This window comes from Mesoplodon densirostris, chromosome X (assembly GCF_025265405.1).
Source record: "Mesoplodon densirostris isolate mMesDen1 chromosome X, mMesDen1 primary haplotype, whole genome shotgun sequence".
Classification (NCBI taxonomy): Eukaryota; Metazoa; Chordata; class Mammalia; order Artiodactyla; family Ziphiidae; genus Mesoplodon; species Mesoplodon densirostris.
In genome coordinates, this window is record NC_082681.1 from 4,081,344 (window position 1) to 4,103,671 (window position 22,328).

The window sequence follows — 22,328 nt, forward strand, 5'->3', positions numbered from 1 at the left end:
CCTCCAGGGCCAGCTAGACATTTCTGTACTTCATTGAATCGGAGAGACAACACATTGCTAATGAAACGATGACAAGCCAATGCCTGTGAACCTTACCTTTTACCTTGAAACGCCATCTAGGGGCCTGCACCTACTTACTCTTTATCCATCCTTCAAGGCCTTGGCTGGAAGCCACGTATCCTTCCTCTGAACGTACAGCACCTCGTCTCGAGCGTGTCTATCATTTCCTACCTGCCATTATAGGGGCTTGTGAATGTATCTTAACTCCTCTGTTCTAACTGCCTTAGGGGCAAAACCCGTTTTATTTCTGTTTGTGTCCCCCCACCCCAGTAGCTGTTTCCCCCTAGGTGGGGGTCAAGTTCATATCACACAAACTGCACAGCATGTACACTTTATTCCAGCCTTCACTTTATTCCAGTCTCCCCAGCTGTCTCCCCACCCTTGCACCAAGGCAGAGAAGCAAACAGAAGCCTTTAAGGTTACATTTCAGTGAGTCTGAGAAGAAACCAGATTCTGTAAGCAGAACATCAGAAAATAAAGAACGCTGCATCACTATATGTGCTATGACTGTCAGAAACTGGCCTGAAGGGTTCTATGAGCATGAGCTGCAGGGAAGTAGCCCTTTCTGCATCATCTCGTGCTGTTTCTGCCCAAACGCCAAGCAGATAAAGGAGGCACTCTTTTTTTTTTTTTTTTGCGGTATGCGGGCCTCTCACTGTTGTGGCCTCCCCCGTTGCGGAGCACAGGCTCCGCACGCGCAGGCTCTGGACGCGCAGGCTCAGCGGCCATGGCTCACGGGCCCAGCCGCTCCGCGGCATATGGGATCCTCCCAGACCGGGGCACGAACCCGCATCCCCTGCATCGGCAGGCGGACTCTCAACCACTTGCGCCACCAGGGAGGCCCGAGGCACTCTTCTCTCTGACCTTTTCCATGGCTTACTGTCAACCTGCCCAATGTCCCATGTTAGGAGAGGTGCTAAACAGCTTGAAACGGCATGCCACTCGGGCAGACCACCACCTTGCCATTAAAAGGACACAGGGCTCTGTGGATGAAGAGAAAGGTGTCCATGAAGGAATGTTGTATGAAAAAATACCGTAGGCAGGCACACCAGGTGTACCTGAGAGAGAACTTGGGCGCACGTAAGGAGATGAACAACCGGTAGCTCTTCTCCCCAGGGATTTGGGGGGTTTATAGTTAGTCAAGCTTTTTAGAAGTTTTTGCTCTAAACTCTGTGTCTATTTAAAATGTACACTTGAAGCCTCACCATGTGTTTATAACTTCTGCTTTTCTCTAGGGTATCTGTCATCTGTGGCTCCCTGAACAGTCTGCATGGAAATCAGTCTAGGACCCCCCCCCTCAATCAGCAAATGGCTTGTTTCTTCCCTACGGCTTCTTTGATTGTTTACAAGGCCACTGGAATGATAAGGAACCCAGGAGGAAGCGGGTGGGGGAGAGGGAGAGAATACAAAACAGTAGACTAGGAAGCTGCCCTATTTTAAGAAATCCAAATCCAGTCCTACGAAGACGAAACGTCTGCTGATTTCACCACCCTCGGAGTCACAGAAGGGTGGGTGTGGTCTCATAGAACCAGCTGGAGGAGACCTAAGCTCAGAAGAAACTCACTAGGAGGAGACGGTGATGGGCTGGGGAATGCGTGGAAGGGCCCGGGCTCCAGGCCGCCTCACTCGACCTTCCGCAGGTGGTGAAAGCTCCGCACGGTCCTGTCCACGGCGTCATCCATATTGACCAGTGGCCGGTAGCCCATGACCTTTTTGGCTTTCTCACAGCTGTAGTAATGGAATGTGCCAGCCAGCGCGACCCGCATGGGTGTGAAAGTGGGCTGAAGCTGGACTATGGGACTGATTACCATCACCAGGAAGGAGAGCAGGAGGGCCAGGTAGTAGGCCACCCAGTAGGGGATGTGGTACTTGGGGGCCTCGTAATTGAGGCCTGTCAGGATGCGGGACAGGAAAGTCCAGAAAGGGATGGGCTCATCATTGGTGATGTGAAAAGCCTGCAGGGGGGAAGGAGAAGTTAGGAACTGCTCCCCAGCAGGACGGGGCAGCAGGCCATGCTTGGAGCTTGGAGCCCAGCCAGGACCAATATTTTGAGAAACCAGTGGCCACTCCCTGCCTGCCCGCCCCAGTTCCTTTGCAAGGCAGCTCAAAAGTGAGGCGGTTATTAAGCCTACACAGATCGCAGCATTTCACGTGGTCCTCGAATCTGCAAATATGAGCCAGTGGCTGACAGGCCTTTTTGATTTGCAGCTGCAGGCAGCTTTCAGGCGATGACAGGATTTCAAGTGAAGCTTAGATTGCACTTGGGAAGGTACGTTTGTTAATTTAATAATTGTGTTAATCATGGTAAATGCAGTAAATCATCTTATCTTCAGATGCGACGAACGGGTCATAGGACATTTCTGCAATGTGCTGTCTTTGGTGTAAACTAAAAGTCATACCCACCATACCCCCGCCACACTGAGAGTTACAGGAGTGGGAAAATGGCAGAGGTCCAGGAGAAAAAAATGAGGCCCAAATGCGGGGGATTCCAAAGGTCGGAGTGAGAAACAAAGAAGACGGGGCCCCTAGGAGTGGGAGTGAAAGGGGCCCGCGTGTGCTCCCTCATCTCTGCGTGAGAGCCGACCTCACCCTACCAGAGGGGCTCAGCCGTGGCCCAGTGGGATCCTAAAGCAGCTTTGCCACGATGCAGGGTCATAGAAGCCATTTGCCAGTGGGTCCAATCACTGGGAGGAGAATTGTGAAGGCAGGCAGACACACAGGGGCAGGAAAGGGTGGGCCGGCTGCTGCTGAGCAGGTAGAAGCAGGTGCCTTACCTTCCCACCCAAGGCTGTGTCTCTGGAGAGGTGCTCTGCAGCCAGGATGTGTCCGTGGACCACGTTCTCCACGAAGGTGAAGTCCACCAAGTTCTCCCCGTTCCTGCATGTGCACAAGGAATGCACCTGGTAGAGCCCCTGCACAAGGACCCAGGGCCAGGACCCGCCTTGGCAATGCCGGCCCCTGGCACACCTGGGCATCCATAACAGTTGAAGATGTGCAGGAGGCCAGGGCTCCTAGGCCCTCAGGGCCAGTGGGATATTTAGGGGTCCCCCAATGAATCTGCAAGTCCCATCCCACTGTGGCCAACACTGGTATTGTCTGCTCGGGGCTCTAATTAGGGCAGCAGCTCTGAACTCCCTCCAGGGCACTCTGGGCTAATGCCTTGCTCTGGCCTCAGAGTTTTCTACTATCTTTCTAATCCCACAGCAGGGAAGCCAAGTGAAAGGCAGGGAGGCAAAGTGGCAAGGCACAGGGATAAAGGGGGAAAGAAAGGGAGAAAAGAGAAGGAAGGAAGGAAGAAAGGAAGAGAGGGAGAGAGGGAGAGAGGGAGGGAGGGAGGGAGGGAGGGAGGAAGGGAGGAAGGGGGGAAGGAAAGGTATACTGGGGACACAGTCCCAGTCTCATCACCTACAGCCTCCCTCCCACCTGCACTCGCCCAGAGGAGGAATGTTAACACCTCCCCCGCCTTCCTAGATGCAAGGAGAGCAGAGGTCTTGGCCCTTAACCCTGGGCCAATTGTTTCCCCTCTGAGCCTGTTTCCGGAATTTCCAAACAGGGACACAAATATTTTCGCAGCCTACCTGAGAGGGCTCATGGGGCAGAAGAGTGTCCTGCCACAATCCATGTGTCCCTGGAACTTGTGACTATGACCTTACCTGGAGATAAGGTCTTTGAATATGTAATTAGTTTAGATGATGTCACACTAGTGTAGGGTGGGCCTTAAACCCAATGACTGGTGTCCTTATAAGAGGAGGGACGTTTGGATACAGACACACAGAGAAAAGAACGTCACATGAAGATGCAGGCAGAGACTGAAGTGATGGGTCTACGAGCCAAGGGACACCAAGGGTTGCCGGTAGCCACCTGAGACTGGGAGAGAGGCCTGGAACAGACTCTCCCTCAGAGCCTCCAGTGGGGGCCAACCCTGCCCACACCTGGATTTTGGAGTCCTGGCCTCCATCACTGGGAGTGAATCCATTTCTGTCGTTCTAAGCTTCATTCGTTGTGGCAGGCCCAGGAAGTGAACAGTGGGCAGTAGAGAAGGCCACGTAAGGAAAGAGCCGACTGAGTCCAGGGCGGGGGGTGCGGGGAGGAGGAGAGCAGCTGACTTACCCGATCATGAACTTCATCTTGCCTTTCCTGGCCGCCTCGATGAGAATGGGGACCAACTGGGGATCCCTTGGGCCAAAAATGCCATGAGGGCGGATGGCTGTGGTTACGAAATTCTGGTCAGGATCGTTCGCACCCAGGACCGCCTGCGGGAGAGCAGAGGGACCGTGTGGGCTGCAGACATGCTCCCCAGGGGACAGGTCCTCGCACAGGGGCATGGACGCCGCCCACTGCCCCGGACTGCAGACCCACGTCAGCGACACTTACAATTCGGGACTACTTCTGTATCTCTTTCCCCACTCCGACACCCAAATCTGAAAACACAGGAGAGAGCTGGGCCGGAACCAGTAGAATCCAACAGAAAGGCCTGGGTTTGGGTTTAAACACTAAAATGCATGAATGCAGCAGTTTGTGGAAAATATCTGAGAGATCCAGTTAGTGAGTTAGCTGGGGGCCTTCAGTAAGGCTGCTGCCACCAAACCAGCTCCTGACTTAAGCTCCATGTGCCAACTGTATGTTTCCACCAGTCCTGGGCTGTTGTGATCAGAACTGAGTACCACCTCCTAGGAAGGGACTCTGATGAACCCAACTGGGCCAGGAAGAAGGGGCTGAGAAGGTGGAGGGTTTGGGAGAAACAGGGCAGCGACTCAGTAGCTAAACAGATGAACCAACATGTCGGGTGAATCCTCAGAGCCACGTTCTGTGTGGCTTAATGTACAAGCTAGAACTTAAGGGCTTCAAGTACAGAGAAACAAGTTTTGTCTCAAAGGGAACAAAACTTCCCAAAGGGTCAGATAGGTTGTTAAAAATGGGGATCACGACGGTACTACTGCCAGGGCTGTGTGCTGCTGAGATGGCCCACCTCACCTAGGATTTCTACTGTGTGCTGGCAAAATCTTTGTTCATGTTTTGGTCCAGTGAGCTTAAGCTACTTGTTGACTGCATTCACATCACAATGATCGGACTTACCCAAAGGTGGAGCTGCCCCTCCTCTCCCCACCGGGCCCTGGTCCCCACAGCGACAGAGGAAACGACTAAATAAGCCTTCAAATGCCCTCTAGCCGAGGCTCATCTCTGTTACTGAAGAGGAGAAAGCTCCAGGAGTCCTAGATAACACCACACTCCATCTATTATCTGTCAGCTCGTTTGAAAGCCGACAGCAGCTTGACATCTGCCGCCAACTGGAGGCTCCAGGACAGTTACTGCCAGAGGTGTTTACGGGCTTAGCTCATTTCCAGCAGAGCACCCAAGAGTCAGCGCAAGTGACATGACGATGGTCTGAACCACACCTGCCACCTGCAGCACCTGAGCCCAGTGGGCTGGAGACCCAGGAGCACTGGAGGAGGGTGCAGGGGGCCCAGTGGAAGCTTTAGCGCTCCTTGGGTCAAGTCTGAGCAGGTGGGAGCTACGTGGGGCTCTCTGTGCTCCAAGGAGCAGGCGGGCAGAGCCAGGACTGGAGCTTGCAAAAGCTAGGCCTCCATCTGCTGCACTGGGAAGCCCTTGGGTCTCTCGGCAGATGAGGTCTTTTGGGACTTTCTGAGTTGGAGTAACAGCAAACAGATGGGAGGCGGCTGACACTCAGGCTGCGCAGGGGCACTCTGGCCAATCTGGCGTTAAGCTCTGGTTCCATATGTACTGGCTACGAAAGAAAACCGCAGTAGGCGTGGCCCGCTGCCAACAGCTGGGAGAGGCAAACTCACATCTGCCTGGCTAAGGTGAGCTGCCTGTGGCTGATGAGCATCCACGGCCTACAGTACTGGGTGTCCTCAGGGTAGTATTCTCCTGGACGTTAGTCCCGGAGCTGGCTACTGTCACGGTCTCTGTTACTTGGCCCAGACTGCTGCTACAACCAGGTGCTCCCTGGTGAAGCTGGCTTGCCAAGTGGAAAAGTACTTTTCCTTAAAATAAAGCAAGAGCCTTCCATTGTTTAATTTCAAAAAAAAAAAAAAAAAGGACAGGGGGTGCAAGAGTGCCACTAGGAAGGTGTGTTCAAATCAAAACACACTTGAGTGTTTAGCCTGAGTTCTGCCTGCCACTTTGGGTCATCATAAATTGTCTGATTTCTGGAGCAGTTCAGTAAACATGCATGGTATACATGTTGAGTGCAGGCTCTAGAGCTGCGCGACCTCAGGAAGCTTCCGAGTCTCTCTGCACCAACTGTCCTCCTCTGTAACCTGGTGACGATAACAGTACCTGCCTTACGGGGTCATTGCGAAGTTTAAATGAGGCAGCTCCTCGTAAAATACACATAGTAGCGTCTGGCCACATTAAGCTATTATGTTCTTATTTTTTCTGTTATTATCTTTGAAATTGAATTCCATCCACAAATTTTACTGCCCACTTTACATATTAGGCTTCAGAATACTAACTTCCTATGTTCATAAACGTTCTTCTTAAGAATCTAAATTCTGTAGACGTTCATGGACCTCGTTTGTCACTCACTCAACCAGTTCTCAGGTACGTACTCTCTCCTGTAAGATCTTTGTCTCCGTGTAGTAGTCAATGGGTTTCATGGCATAAGGGAGGTCTTCGGTTCCATTTTTGATGTCGACGCCCTCAAAGATGACACTGGCACTGCTGGTTAAAATGAGTTTCTGGCAGAGGAGAACAGAAGATTTAAAAAAATGAGTCAGGAACGACCGCTGTTTAGACGCCACGATGGTCATGTAGGAAAGAGAATCAAATGGCACGTGTTCACAACCCTCGCCCCATACAGATCCTTTACTATGATGCCTTCCCTTTTCAGGCCTTCTTAAAATAATGCAAAGATCACCATCTTTTGCAGGTATGGGGATTTGAGATATATTGTGGTATCACACTGTAAAACAGTGAATCTCACATTTCCCCCCCCTCTTATCACAACCAAGGGATAGAACAGACTTCCATTATTCATGCTATCTCACTATGGGAGTGATTCTCCATGGCGGAAGCACAGCCCACAAACTTCGAGGGAGATGCCTGTCTGCAAAAGACCCTGGTGATTCTGATCCCAACCTTGGCACGTCAGCACACACGAACGGACACATGCACATGCCCACTGGCGAAATGCTATTTGAAAGGAAGTTGCTTTCTTATGAGGGTTCCTAGCTTCCAGCTATCTGGTTAAGGGCAGCCCATCCTAAACTGAACACCATTAGCTCGAATCACATCTTTATCACTTTTATTCAGCATGGTCCTGGAAGTTCTAGCCAGCATGGTAGGATAAGGGAAACAACAAAGTATAATGATTTGAAAAGAAGAAACAAAACTATTGCCACTTACAGGTGTTGCAAGTGTCTACATACAAAGCACTATGAATATACAGAAAATATTAGAGTTCAGCAAAGTTGCTGAGTACAAAATCGATATACAAAAATTAACTGTGTCCCTACGCAGTAGCAGTTGAAAATGTAATGTGAAAGGTATTTCAACCACCAAAAGCAAGGTACATGGAATAAATTTAACAAAAGATGTACAAAACCTTTACGAAGTAAAGTATAAAGCTCTATTGAAATGCATTAAAGAGAGAGATAAATAGACATATTACGTATGTATTTATGGATACGGAGACTCAATATTTGAAAGATATCAATTGTCTCCCAAATTACCTTTAGGTCTGAGGCAATTACAGTAACATTTCCAACAGGCTTTATCAAGGAACTCGACAAGCTGGTTCTAAAATGTATACGAGCAAAGGGCTAAGAATACACAAACAAATTCTTTTTTTAAAATTTTGTAAAATACTATATTTTCATTTCTTTAAACATCTTTATTGGAGTATAACTGCTTTACAATGGTGTGTTAGTTTCTGCTTTATAACGAAGTGAATCAGCTATACATATACATATATCTCCATACCTCCTCCCTCTTGCGTCTCCCTCCCACCCTCCCTATCCCACCCCTCTAGGTGGTCACAAAGCACCGAGCTGATCTCCCTGGGCTATGCGGCTGCTTCCCACTCGCTAGCTATTTTACATTTGGTAGTGTGTATATGTCCATGCCACTCTCTCACTTGGTCCCAGCTTACACTTCCCCCTCCCCACGTCCTCAAGTCCATTCTCTACGTCTGCGTCTTTATTTCTGTCCTGCCCCTAGGTTCTTCAGAACCATTTTTTTCTTTTTAGATTCCATATATATGTGTTAGCATATGGTATTTGTTCTCTTTCTGACTTACTTCACTCTGTATGACAGACTCTAGGTCTATCCACCTCATTACAAATAGCTCAATTTCATTTCTTTTTATGGCTGAGTAATATTCCATTGTATATATGTGCCACATCTTCTTTATCCATTCATGTGATGACGGACACTTAGGTTGTTTCCATCTCCGAGCTATTGTAAATAGAGCTGCAATGAACATTGTGGTACATGACTCTTTTTGAATTATGGTTTTCTCAGGGTATATGCCCAGTAGTGGGACTGCTGGGTCATATGGGAGCTCTAGTTTTAGTTTTTTAAGGAACCTCCATACTGTTCTCCATAGTGGTTGTATCAATTTACATTCCCACCAACAGTGCAAGATGTTGCACTTTTCTCCACATCCTCTCCAGCATTTATTGTTTGTAGATTTTTTGATGATGGCCCTTCTGACCGGTGCGAGGTGATACCTCACTGTAGTTTGATTTGCATTTCTCTAATAATTAATGATGTTGAGCATTCTTTCATGTGTTTGTTGGCAATCTGTATAACTTCTTTGGAGAAATGTCTATTTAGGTCTTCTGCCCATTTTTGGATTGGGTTGTTTGTTTTTTTGACATTGAGCTGCTTGTAAATTTTGGAGATTAATCCTTTGTCAGTTGCTTCATTTGCAAATATTTTCTCCCATTCTGAGGGTAGACAAGCAAATTCTGAAGAACATGGTTGGGGGAGTGACTTGTCCTACACTAGATACTGAGGTTCATCCTAAGGCAGGGCACAGGGGCCAAGAGAGTTTGAGAGCCGGGAACAGGCCCGCACAGATGTGCTGCATAGGGCGTTGAACAGCAGGGAAAGAATGGATCATATAATACATGCTGCTGAGCACCAAAACATCCTCTGTCTACTTCAGAACATATACACACATAAATTCCTGGTGGATTAAGGATTTAAATGTGGGAAGTAACACTTTAAATCTTTGAAAAGAAAAGCACAGTAACCAATCTTTTGATTGCTCTATTGAGAGACATTCCCTAAATACTACATTAAAAAAACCACTTCCTGCACTGTTACCCACTAAGCAACCCTGCCACTTCAGTGAATATACCAGAGCTATGTATATCAAGATGGAGAAATCTCAAAAACATAATGTTGGGGGAAAAAGCAAGTTGCAGGAAGATATATTCAACATGATATTATTTTTACAAAGTTTTAGATTTTCTTTCTTTTCTTTTAGCCATGCTGCACAGAATGCGGGATCTTAGTTCCAGACCAGGGATCGAACCCGCACCCCCCGGCAGTGGAAATGCAGAGTCTTAACCACTGGACTGCCAGGGAAGTCCCCTACAAACTTTTTTTTTTAAACGTTTTTATTGGAGTATAATTGCTTTACAATGGTGTGTTAGTTTCTGCTTTATAACAAAGTGAACCAGTTATACATATACATATGTCCCCATATCTCTCCCCTCTTGCATCTCCCTTCCACCCTCCCTATCCCACCCCTCTAGGTGGTCACAAAGCACAGAGCTGTTCTCCCTGTGCTATGCGGCTGCTTCCCACTAGCTATCTATTTTACATTTGGTAGTGTATATATGTCCATGCCACTCTCTCACTTCATCCCAGCTTACCCTTCACCCTCCCCGTGTCCTAAAGTCCATTCTCTAGTAGGTCTGCATCTTTATTCCTGGGTACACGCGGGACTTCAGCTTCACTAGTAATACTGTTACCTAAATGCTGTGATGACTGGGAGCTATATTATTCTCAGATCTTTTCTGGATGTCTGGGATAGTCCATTTAAAAAACAGCAGCATCTCCAAAGACATACAGATGGCCAACAAACACATAAAAGGTTGCTCAACATCATGAATCATTAAAGAAATGTAAATCAAATCTACAATGAGGTATCACCTCACACTAGTCAGAATAGCCATCATCAAAAAAATCTACAAACAATAAATTCTGGAGAGGGTGTGGAGAAAAGGGAACCCTCTGGCACTGTTGGTGGGAATGTAAATGGATACAGCCACTATGGAGAACAGTATGGAGGTTCCTTAAAAAACTAAAAATAGAACTACCATACGACCCAGCAATCCCACTACTGTGCATATACCCTGAGAAAACCATAATTCAAAGAGAGTCATGGACCACAAAGTTCATTACAGGTGTAATTACAATAGCCAGGACATGGAAAAACCTAAGTGTCCATCGACAGATGAATAGATAAAGAAGGTGTGGCATATATTTACAATGGAATATTAATCAGCTGTAAAAAGAAAAGAAATTGAGTTATTTGTAGTGAGGTGGATGGACCTAGAGTCTGTCATACAGAGTGAAGTGAGTCAGAAAGAGAAAAAGAAATATCATATGCTAACACATATATATGGAATGTAAAAATAAATGGTTCTGAAGAACCTGGGGCAGGACAGGAATAATGACGCAGACGTAGAGAATGGACTTGAGGACACAGGCAGGGGGAAGGGTAAGCTGGGACGAAGTGAGAGAGTGGCATGGACATATATACACTACCAAATGTAAGGTAGATAGCTAGTGGGAAGCAGCCACATGGCACAGGGAGATCAGCTCGGTGCTTTGTGACCACCTAGAGGGGTGGGAGGGAGGGAGATGCAAGAGGGAAGAGATATGGGAACATATGTATATGTATAACTGATTCACTTTGTTATAGAGCAGAAACTAACACACCACTGTAAAGCAATTATACTCCAGTAAAGATGTTAAAATAACAAAACAAAAGAAACAAAACAAAACAAAAAAACAAAAACAGCAGCAGTGTAATTCACAGAGCTCCAGTTATACAAGCATGGTAGAGAGTAAGGAGTCTGGGATTTGGCACCAGAGGTCTGATGTCTCAATCTGGTTCCTCACATATTAAGCAACATTAGTTGCCCCTGGTTACCTATGGAGGAGCAAATCAGGTGACAACTGCAGGACAAAGGGTCTTGTCATTTGCTAAGTGTAAGGGGTCACGATTACTATAACTGATCCTTTCCGGGGCACCGAGCCCCAAAGAGCTCCTTTCCCGCCTGTTCTTGTTGTGCCAACTGGCTCACTTCAGCCTTTTCTCTTGTTCACACAGCATCTGTGGCATATGTCACTGTGAGAGTTGGGGGTTTGGCTGATAGGAAGCTGTTTTGTCCAGTGGCTGGTGCCCCATAAAGGTGATCCAGAGAACCAGGGTTTATAACAATGCAGCAAGCTGCAATGTGGTGGACACTGTACCCCCTCGGGTCTGAGTTATAGCAGGTTTCTATTGGCTAAAATGAAATAGTGTGCTTTCCTTTGAAAATATAAGCAAAGTCTGGAAAATAGTATGATAGTTCCTTAAAAGGTTAAACACAGAATTACTGTATGATCCAGGAATTCCACTTCTGGATATTTATCCCAAAGAAATGAAATCAGAAAGTGGAGCAGATACTTGCACACCCATGTTCACGGCAGCATGATTCACAATAGTCAAAACTTGGAAACAGCCCTGGTGTCCACCAAGGGATGAATGAAGAAACAAAATGTGCTCCATCTCTACAGCAGAATATTATTCAGCCTTGAAAAAGAAGGAAATTCTGATACTTGCTACAGCACAGATGAACCTTGAAAATGTTATGCTAAGTAAGGTAAGTCAGACACAAAAGGCCACATGTTGTTTGATGCCACTTCTGAGGTCCCTAGAGTCAAATTCATAGTGACAGGAAGCAGAATGGTGGGCATCAGGGGCTGGGGGAGGAGAGAGTTAGTGTTTAATTGGTACAGATTTCAGCTTAGGATGATGAAAAAGTTCTAGAGACGGATGATGGTGGTGGTTGTGAATGTGAATGTGCTTAATGCCAGTGAACTGTACACTTAAAAATGGTAAATTTTATGTTTTATATATATCTACATTATATATATATATATATATATATATATATATATATATATATATATATATATATTTAAGCCACAATAAAGAATACAAGCAATTTCTAAATTTTGTAGCTCTTTAACCAAGACTAATAAACCTTAGGGTCCTCAGATCGTCTGTTCAGATGCTCAGCAGCTCCTAGGGCTGAATTTCTAGGCTCTTCACAACACTTTAGAAAGCAAGCCTGGCTAGGCACAGGAAGAGAACAAGAGCCCTGGTCCCCACACACTTGGAAATGGCCATCACACGTTCCTGACAGCACTCATTCCAGCTTTCCCCTTACCTGAACCCCAGCCTCTTTGCAAGTTTCAATGACATTCTTGGTGCCAACGTAATTCACTCTGTAAAAGAGTTCCTTGTTGTTACCGGATGGTGGGGGCGATGCGCAGTGGAAAACTGTGCTTACACCTTTCAGAGCTGGGTACAGATCCTGGAGAAGCAAACAAAGACAAAAAAAAAATCACTCCTGCTTTAGACAAGTAAACATCCTCCTCACGTTACCACTCGCCAATCTGGGGCATGTATGTGTCTTGCCCTTTAATAATTTTACAAGCAACACAGAAATACATTTTCATTGTCAAAGAGTCCGACAACACATGAGTACTTGGCACAGAAACCATATTGTCCCTTTAACCGCCCCCCTCCCCATTACCTGGGCCCAAATAAAAACTGGTTTGGGGCATGAGAAGCCTGTGGGATCCAGAGAAAGGCAGCATCTTTGCCTTTGTGCCTCATGGGTGGTGAGTGGGTGGGGCACAATTCAGGGCACCTGGAGTTAAAGCCCACAGACACACATTATGAATCATATGAAAAGACAGTGTAAATACCCAATACACAGCAGCATTCCTTTCTGTGAAACTAGACATAAAACAGTAACCTGAGACAAAAACATGTACGTTGAATTTATTGCTACAGGGAAGCAGAGCTCCTGAGATCAACGGCTGATTGCAGATCTGGGGCAGGAAACAGACAAGATGAGCCAGGAACACCTTGTGGCACCAGAAAATAATTCCTGTTAAAAGGGCTGGAGAGCCAACTTGAAGACACGCCCAGTGGCCAAAAAGGAAGGGACAATTTGATCCCCAGTAAGAGGGAGAATTCCTTCTGCCAAGTGGCAAATAAAGGGGAAGAGTCAAGCATTTAATCTGCACGAGGTGCAAAGACTTGAGCTAAGACATAAAGAGAGAATTATAGCACGTCACCATTTTGTGAAACCTTAACTAAGTAATAAGATCTAGGAATGATCAATAGATACTAACATCACCAAAAGAAAGACAACCATGAATTATGTGCCTAGATCCACCAATGATTAGCATTTTGCCACAATTTTCTCTATGTAGACATGATGCTTTTTCTTGAAACCATTTGAGAGTAAGCTGTAGACATCATGCCACTTAGCCTCTCGAGTCTTCACCAGGCACCTCCTAAGAACAAAGACGTCCTCCTAAATAACCACAAAACACTGATCATATGCAAGAAATGTAACAGATAGGATACTCCTATCCAATCATTAGTCTCTATCCAAACTTCCCCAACTGTCCCAATAATGTCCCCTCAATTTGGATTAGTCTTTTAGATTTAATACTCTTGGCAAGAACATCACACCAGTGACATTATGACCTTCTCAGGCCATCACCCAGGAGGAGCAAGACGGCAGTCTGTCCCATTGTTGGTGATGCTGACCCAATCATTTGGTTAACATGATGGCTACCAGATTTTGGCCATCAAAAAGGTACCTTTCCCTCTGTGTAATCCACTATTATATTTTGTGAGGCTCAAAATGTCCCAAATTTGGCCAGTGGAGGCTCTTCAAATTGCTTCCTGTGTCTTTCTGACATATTCTCATTAGTTTTTGAGTACTTCCTTAATTTTGTCCTAAGAAAATACTCCAGGCTCACCTTGCACTACCTACCCCTGCCCCAGAGTCCTGCATAGGCTATCTTCCCAAGAAGCCCTGGTTCCTATTATGGGCAATGGTGTATAGAAAGCAAAATCTGAGCACTAGGTGTGCTTATGGCTATTGGGGTATCAATCCATGATGCCCCAAAGGAAAAAACCCAAACCAAAATCAGATGCAGTCTTTACTCCATTAGAAATATAATACAAAGCATAGACATGACTTCAAATTTTGTAGTAGCCACATTAAAAAAGGAAAAAGTGGGAATTCCCTGGTGGTCCAGTGGTTGGGACTCTGCGCTTCTGCTGCGGGGCGGTGGGGGGGAGGCCTGGGTTCAATCCCTGTTCAGGGAACTAGGATCCCGTGAGCTGTGTGGCACGGCCAAAAAAATTAAATAAATAGAAGTAAAAAAATAAAAAAAAACATAAAAAAGTAAAAAGAAACAGGTGAAAATAATTTTAATGTATTTAATATAATCTACACGGACATGTTCAACAACACCACGGGGATGAAATCTGCAAGATCCAGACCATGGTTTATGATAAACATCCATCATTCAGTGAACAATCTAAAGCTTTAAAATGTGAAAGGGAACTTATAAATTCAGAGAGACTTAAACACTTCATTCCTGTCCTGCCCCTTCAGTTGACTGCAGTATTCCTCAACCTTTTTGGTTCCTTATTTGGAAAGACTACTATACAAAAACATTGTGAGACATTCAGAGATGTCTGAACACTGGTTAGAAATTAAGGAATTGTCAATACGTTTTAGGTGTGGTCATGGAGATGTGTTTTTTAAAAGGATTCTTATCTTTTAGCAACAACTACTGAAATATTTACCAAAAAAAAGACAAGATGTCTAGGTTTGGCTTTAAAATAATCTGAGGGTGGGGAGGGGATACAGATGAAACAGGCCTGGCTGTGAGTGTATATGGAATAGAGAGAATCTATTAAATATTATAAAGACAGAAGGAGAAAGAACACATGGAGGAGAGACTAAGAGACATGTAGAATATAACGGAACACTTTACTGTATGTCCAGTAAGGCTTCCAGAAAGAATGGGGGTAAAGTCAATATTTGAAGAATTTTCTCAAAATGAGGCCCACTAGGCCTAGAGATATTCTCTACAGACCATAAAGGACAAAAAAGAAAATCCTAAAAGCATGAGGAAAATTCAGCTGACCTACAAAGGAACGGTGCTCAGACTGAGCGATGGGGGGAAAACTGTGAAACTAGAATTCCGCCTGCAGCCGAACTAGCATTTATGAGTGAGGGGAAAATAGAGACATTTTCGGGCATAAAAGGACTCAGCAAGTTTACTGTGTACAGATATTCGCTGGAGGGAATGCTACAGGAAATGCTTCAGCAGGAAGAGGAAGGAACCTGGGAGAGAGAAATGGGATAGGAGAGGTGCTGGTGAGTGGAGACTTCAGTCCATCCCTCCCTCGTCCTTCAGTGTCTTCAGGGTGAAGGAAATCTGGAAACGAAATACTGGCAACGATAGCATGGGAGTTGGGGGGGAGTGGTTTGGAGGGGAGCTGAAGTTTGCTAAAGAGCCTGTCTCCTTTGAGGGGACATGTCAGTGATCAAATGAGACCATATCCCTGCCATCAAGGAGGGTACATTCTCTGGGTGAGGGGCACAGGTACCTAAGTTTACACAGAGTATATCAGCTAGTGCCAAGTGTTACACAGAAACACAAAGCAGAGTAAGGGAGAACCAGAGGGGCTGGATGCTTAGCATAAGGTGCTCAAAGACTTACAGGAATTCCCCGAACAAGCTCTGCGGTTCACGAAGAGCATTCCCGACAGGAGGAGCAGCGAGTGCAAAGGTCCTGAGGCAAGAACTCAGTTGGTGAGTTTGAGAAGCAGTAAGGAGGCCAGTGTACCTAGACCGGAGCAATGAGGGGGAGTGTGGGAGCGGGTGAGGTAGGATCACGCAGGGCCTTGTGGGTGATTATTCAGGTCTGTATGTTTGCTATAAATAGGACTGGGCACCCCTGGAGGCTTCTGAACAGGGGAGCCCTGAAGTCTGATTTATGTGTTAAAAGGGTGGTGGCTTGGACCAGGGTGGTAATGGAAGGGGTGAGAAGCTGATGGATTGGAGATCTACTTTGAGAGTGGAGTCAACAAGATTTGGTGATGGATGGGATCGAGGGTACAGAAGAGAAAGGAATCAAGGATAAGTCTAAAGTTTCTGGCCAAAGCAATCCGAAAGACAGAGTGGGCATTTATCAAGATGGTGAGGACTTTAGTAGGAGCAGGTTGGCTGTGGTGGGGGAGGGGGCCAGCTTGTAGCAGGGAGCCAGGAGCTGAATTTTAGATACAGCACAAAGAGAGATACCCAGCAGGCAGCTGGACAGACACGAGGCTGGAGATCTCAAGCTTGGAGCTTATTAGCTTCTAGACTGTATTTAATCTGTGAGCTGGAGTGGATTCACCAGGACACTAAGTGTGCTTGGAGAAAAGAGATCTAAGGAATAAGCCCTGGATCGTGCCAAGTTTAGAAATTACAGAGAGAAGGAGACTGAGGAGGGGCAACTGGTGAGGCAGGAGGAGAAATGAGCAGGTGGTGAGTGAAGAAACTATCAGATGCTGCGGAAGGGTCCAGGCAGATGAGAAGCACGGTGTGGCCACCAGATCTGGTCACTTCCAGGTCCCTGGTGGCTGTGTCAGTGTCTGTTAGGTGAAGACCTAGCTGGAGTGCTACTATGAGACAATGGAGGGAAGCAGTCAGAGGTGCTGAGAACAAATGGCCACAAGGGGAAAGTGGGGCAGTAGCTAAAGCCGCATCAGGGTGTTCTGTTTTCTTAAGATGGTGAGGCTGTGCTGATGGCTGCGATCTGGTAGAAGGACAACTTGCTGATCAAGGAGAGAGGGTGGAGAATCCCTAGAGGAATCACCAAGTAGGGAAGAAGACACGGGCTCTAGCCGGTGCCTGGACCATTTCCAGGGCTAAGCACGTGCAGAGTGTAGGTCTGTGGATATGGTGCCGGAAGGTACATGGGCCGCTTGAAGACCACGACCGTAAAGAAAGAGGCAACAAGCTTGTATTTTCTTCTCCAGCCCTGTCTGGCTGCACAGAGACCCCCCCCCCCAGGGAGGTAGAACTGGATTTAACCAGGGCTGGGGTTTAACCCAGGAAGTACAACATGATGGGGAGGCTTATGTGTCCATGTGGCTGTCTCCATTTTTCCAGCAGACACGAGTCCAGGGGCTGCTCTGAGGATCTTCTGTAGCTGTGGTTAACATCTATAATCAGTTGACTTGAAATCAAAGGAGACTATCCTTGATAATCTGGGTGGGCTTCATTCAATCAGTTGAAAGGCCTAAGAGTAAAACCTGCGGTTTCGGTAAGAAGAAAATCTGCCTCAGGACTGCCTGAGCTTCCAGCCTGCCGGCCTGTCCTGCAAATTTCAGACTTGCCAGCCCCCACAATCCATGTCTCCCTGGTTATTTCTCTGGAGAACTCTGATACATACAATGAGAAGAAATGGGTAAGAGGGCTGAGAATCATGCAAGAGAAAGTCAGCCATAGACTTGACAGCAGGGAGGCTCTGAATGGGTTGAGGGATAGTGGGAAAGGGCCAGATGCCTGGGTGGGTCACAGACCTGGTAGAGTGGAGGTCTTAGAGGCTGTGAGCTGGAAAGATAGGAGCTGGGGCTCACAGTGCAACACCTGTAAGTGAGATCACGGAGAGGACACACTTACTGGGGATGACCGAGGTCCGGGTCTAGGGAATGACAGCAGCAGTGGAGGCCAAGGCGAGGGTACTGGCAGGATCTTATGTGTGAATACTGAACTTGCCAACAATTATGATGAGCTTGACCTTGGCCAGGAGCTCAAACCACTGAGAACTGAGATGGAGTCACCTGGGAAAGGGAGAGGGTGGCTGTGGATCGTGGCCACAAGGAAGGCTACTAGGGTATGTACAGCCTGCTGGTATTACCTTCAAAGCTGGAGGGCGCTCAGGTCAGGGTGAGAGAAGCAGTGATGATGAACAAGGAAGACTTCTACCCCATCTCCAGGCCCACAGGTGGGGAGGGTGGGGTAAGGAAGACAGCCTGGAATTTGACAGGGCTGCAGGGGAAGCCATGGCCTTAAAATCCAAAACAAACAAATAAACAAAACTATAGCCAACGATGCCAAAGCCAAGAAGAAGAGCCCAGTGACGGGCTGAAGGAAGCCACTGTGATACATACAACATGCAAAGGACCGTCTCAAATAGAAAGGAATTACACATCCCTAGGGAGAACAAGGTAAAGCCAAAGACAAATGAGCGAAGGTCACCGACATGCCTTTCACAGAGGAGGATCAGCAAAAGGCATGGAGCCTAGCCACCCATGCAGGGGGGACACGTGACACTAAGCATCACTGAGGCAGCACTTCACACTCTCCAGAATGGCAATACCAAAAAGTCTAAGTGCTGGTAAGGACGTGAGCAATGGGGACCCTACCACATGGCTGCTGTGAACTTAAGTGACAAAGCAGCCTTGTTGAGCAATTTGGCAACATCTTAAAATTCAAAATATTAACACCCTTATAACTCGGCTAAATCTTGAAAACATTAAGGGAAAGCAGTCAGTCACAAAACGACAAATATTATGATTCCACTTATGTGAAGTGTCCACAACAGAGATGGGAGATGTATGGTTGCCAAGGGCTGGCGGGGGTGGGGAGGACAGGAAACGGGGAATGACTGCTAGCAGGCCTGGGGTTTCCTTTTTGGGTGACGACAATGCTCTGGAATTACATAGTGGTGAGGGATGCGTCACTTTGTGAACAGACTAACAACCACTGAATTGTGCACTTTAGAAATGTGAAATTTATGGAATGTGAATTATATCTCAATTAAAAAAACCTCCAGCAATTGCATTTTCGGATATACGCTCTGGGGCCACAGTCGGCACACTATGGCCCGCAGACAACTTTTTGTAAATAAAGTTTTATTGCTACTCAGCTACACCCACTCATTTATGTATTGGCCACACTTGCCTTCGAACTACCAGGGCAGAGTGGAGTAGTAGTGACAGAGGTGACAGTTACTCATTCTCACTAGTAACAATGTGGGTGTGTGTTAAATTCTTTCCTATAACTTTACAATTTTTCAAAAAAACTTTTCTTTTGGAAACAACAACTTGGCTGGCCTCTGAGCAGGGTAAGTCTGGTAGTCTCCCTTCAGGGGCCTGGGGCAATTGGCAAGGCTGGGTGGCCTGTTACCTGTTGGCTGCAGAGGTCGCCCAGGAAGAACTGCACGCGGGGATCGTCGAACCCTTGCCGAATGTCAAATACGTTGACAGCGTAGCCTCTTGCCAGCAGCTGCTCCACCATGTGCTGCCCCAGGAACCCAGAGCCTCCGATCACTGTGCATTTTGTGGCCTGCAGAAAGGGAGGGATGGCAGAGGGGTACGGGTGTGCTGAGAACTGGAAGCTATTAAGAGCCTGGACTCACAGACCATGAGCCACTGTGATGGCAGGTCCATCTCTTAGTTTGAAACTCTTCTTGAACCAAGTTGGAAGCTTCATATAATTCTGGTGTCCTATCACCAATGCCAACCTTCTCTCCTGGGATCAGGAGAGACAGGATAGCAAATGATACTGAGGCAGACTTTGGTTAGACTGGGTGACCTGAGGGGAGTTCCCTGGCAGTCCAGTGGTTATGACTCGGTGCTTTCACTGCCGTGGCCCGGGTTCAATCCCTGGTCGGGGAACTAAGATCTCACAAGCTGCACAGTGTGGCAAAAAAAAAAAAAAAAAAGTGACACCTTCTTGCTCCCAATAGCTGATCCATGGACACTTCTAAGGCAAAAAGCAAACCAACCAACCAACCAACCACACACATGAATGGAAAAACAAAACAGATCAAAACATGCCACCGACTCAATTGACAGTGTGCACTTAAAATATCAGAAAGAAGAAAGCAGAGTTTCCTTACTTGCAGGAGAAAGTCAGCCCCCTTTGCTCCCCAACCACTATAGGGCCAGCTGTGTGGCTTTGGCTCGTCACCTAACCCCTTCTTGCCTTAGCACATCCATGTAAGACTGTGCTTTTGTCTGATGGGATCTCCTGGTGGGGTTGCAGGGAGGATGGGTGACCTGTTCATCAGCCAGGCCCAGGGCTTTGCTTCCCCTTCTCTGAGCTCTGAGGAAGCTGAAAAATTAGGGGAGAGCTATGGTGTTTACATTTCAGTTTCCACAACACATGCACTCTTTTGGCTAAATTCCAACTCTGGTAATTGGGGATAAAGGAAGGACAGTGCACCACATGCAGGCACTTAAATATTCTGACTCCAGGGAGTCAATGCACAACTGTAGCTGGTGTACACTGATGAAGCTGGCTATGAGGGTCCCCGATGAAGGACCTGTTATATCCCTCCTCCCAGGGGTCTTTGTAAAACTATATCTGGGCTTCCTTAAGATGACAAACCCCCATTCTTCCCTGAGCTCATGTACAGTAAATCAAAATTGGGGATGGTAAGTAGAGATCTTAAAGAAATTCTGCTCCTGATTAAAAAACCAACCAACCAACCTGCTATGTATGCCTTAAATGCCTATATAATTGAGACATGCAGGAGACTGCAGGGGTGCTAGAGCCTCTTCTATGGATCCACCCCTCTCAACCTGTCATCCCATCTGGAATGGTATTGCTAGTGGAGTCCACCAGGCCATCTGTAGATGGCTCTGTAGCATTAGCATCATTTGTTCAGGCATTTGTAGTCTCCTGACAGAGTCAGCCTCACTAGGCCATCCCCCACCAACCAAATTATCTTTTAAGCCCATTCTTGTCTATCCTTCAATTACGGCCATATACATGTAATCATAGCACACTACATTATTTGCACCTTTACTAAAATTTCTAACACCCCCCACCCAGGGCAGAGGCAAATGAAGTTACACAAATCCCACTTGATCCCCCTTTTGGCAATCCCTTCTCCTCCCATTCCCCCCAAGTCCACTGCACAGGCAAATTCAGTTTTTTAGAATAACTCTGAGCCTCCTTGCTTCCCAAGCTATTTTTTCTTGGTTTAGTAAAAGTTTGCCTGAGCCCAAAGAGGGTCTGAACTAGACATGTCTAAGGGCATCCTAAAGGATTTCAGTCTCTTGTTTATATTATCTGCAATCTCTAGTTACAGTTGTTTCAAAAGGCTGATAGTCTAATTTAAAAAAATCAAATAACCTTGCTATTATGTCCAGTGCAATCTCGTTTCATGATTTTAAATGTGAGCAATCCGTACTCCTCTCTTTGACAGTGATGTGGATCTTTTTATTATATTGAAATGTTGCGCCAATATTGCCTGGGAAGCGTGGGTCAGCAGCTGTGCCACAGAGAGTTTTGTAATGATGAGAACAGAGCTGGCATTTACCCCAGAGAAGTCAGATGTGGGATGGAACCATGGTATTCGGTTACGGGAGATCATGTGAAATAACCACTTAACTTTTCATGGCCATGAAAGATGGTATGGGGCAAGTGGGCCCAGCAGACAAGAAGGAATATGCACTGACAAGTAAGAATGAAACTCCAGACTGGAAACAGGTAGCGAGACTCAAGAATGAGTTACTGCTGGGAGTTATAAAATTGACATCTTGGAGACAGTTTTAAGAATAGGAAAGAGGGGGGCTTCCCTGGTGGCGCAGTGGTTGAGAATCTGCCTGCCAATGCAGGGGACACGGGTTCGAGCCCTGGTCAGGGAAGATCCCACATGCCACGGAGCAACTAGGCCCGTGAGCCACAACTGCTGAGCCTGCGCGTCTGGAGCCTGTGCTCCGCAACAAGAGAGGCTGTGATAATGAGAGGCCCGCGCACCGCGATGAAGAGTGGCCCCCACTTGCCACAACCAGAGAAAGCCCTCGCACAGAAACGAAGACCCAACGTAGGCTAAATAAATAAATAAATGACATTAAAAAAAACTTAAAAAAAAAAGAATAGGAAAGAGGGGCTTCCCTGGTGGCGCAGTGGTTGAGAGTCCGCCTGCGATGCAGGGGACACGGGTTCATGCCCCGGTCCGGGAGGATCCCACATGCCACGAAGCGGCTGGGCCCATGAGCCATGGCCGCTGAGCCTGCGTGTCCGGAGCCTGTGCTCCACGACGGGAGAGGCCACAACAGTGAGAGGCCCGCGTACCGCAGGAAAAAAAAAAGAATAGGAAAGAAAGCCATCTAGACATACTATTTCATTGCAATATGATCTTGAGGTAAGAGAATGTTCCAGGTCACTGGGTTTATTCCATCTTTTTCT

At 46.9% G+C, this 22,328-nt stretch overlaps 1 protein-coding gene across 1 annotated transcript in view; it reads right to left on the reverse strand.

Annotated features, from left to right (window-relative positions):
• Positions 1-394: 394 nt before the first annotated feature.
• Positions 395-22,328, reverse strand: part of NSDHL (NAD(P) dependent steroid dehydrogenase-like) — a 28,862-nt gene continuing 6,928 nt past the window's right edge. The window contains exons 3-8 of the mRNA XM_060086870.1: positions 19,314-19,472; positions 12,480-12,626; positions 6,633-6,761; positions 4,171-4,313; positions 2,835-2,937; positions 395-2,015 (exon numbers count right to left, since the gene is read on the reverse strand). Coding sequence (XP_059942853.1) covers positions 1,683-2,015; positions 2,835-2,937; positions 4,171-4,313; positions 6,633-6,761; positions 12,480-12,626; positions 19,314-19,472 — 1,014 coding nt within the window. The 3' untranslated portion in view covers positions 395-1,682. The remainder of the gene's footprint in view (positions 2,016-2,834; positions 2,938-4,170; positions 4,314-6,632; positions 6,762-12,479; positions 12,627-19,313; positions 19,473-22,328) is intronic.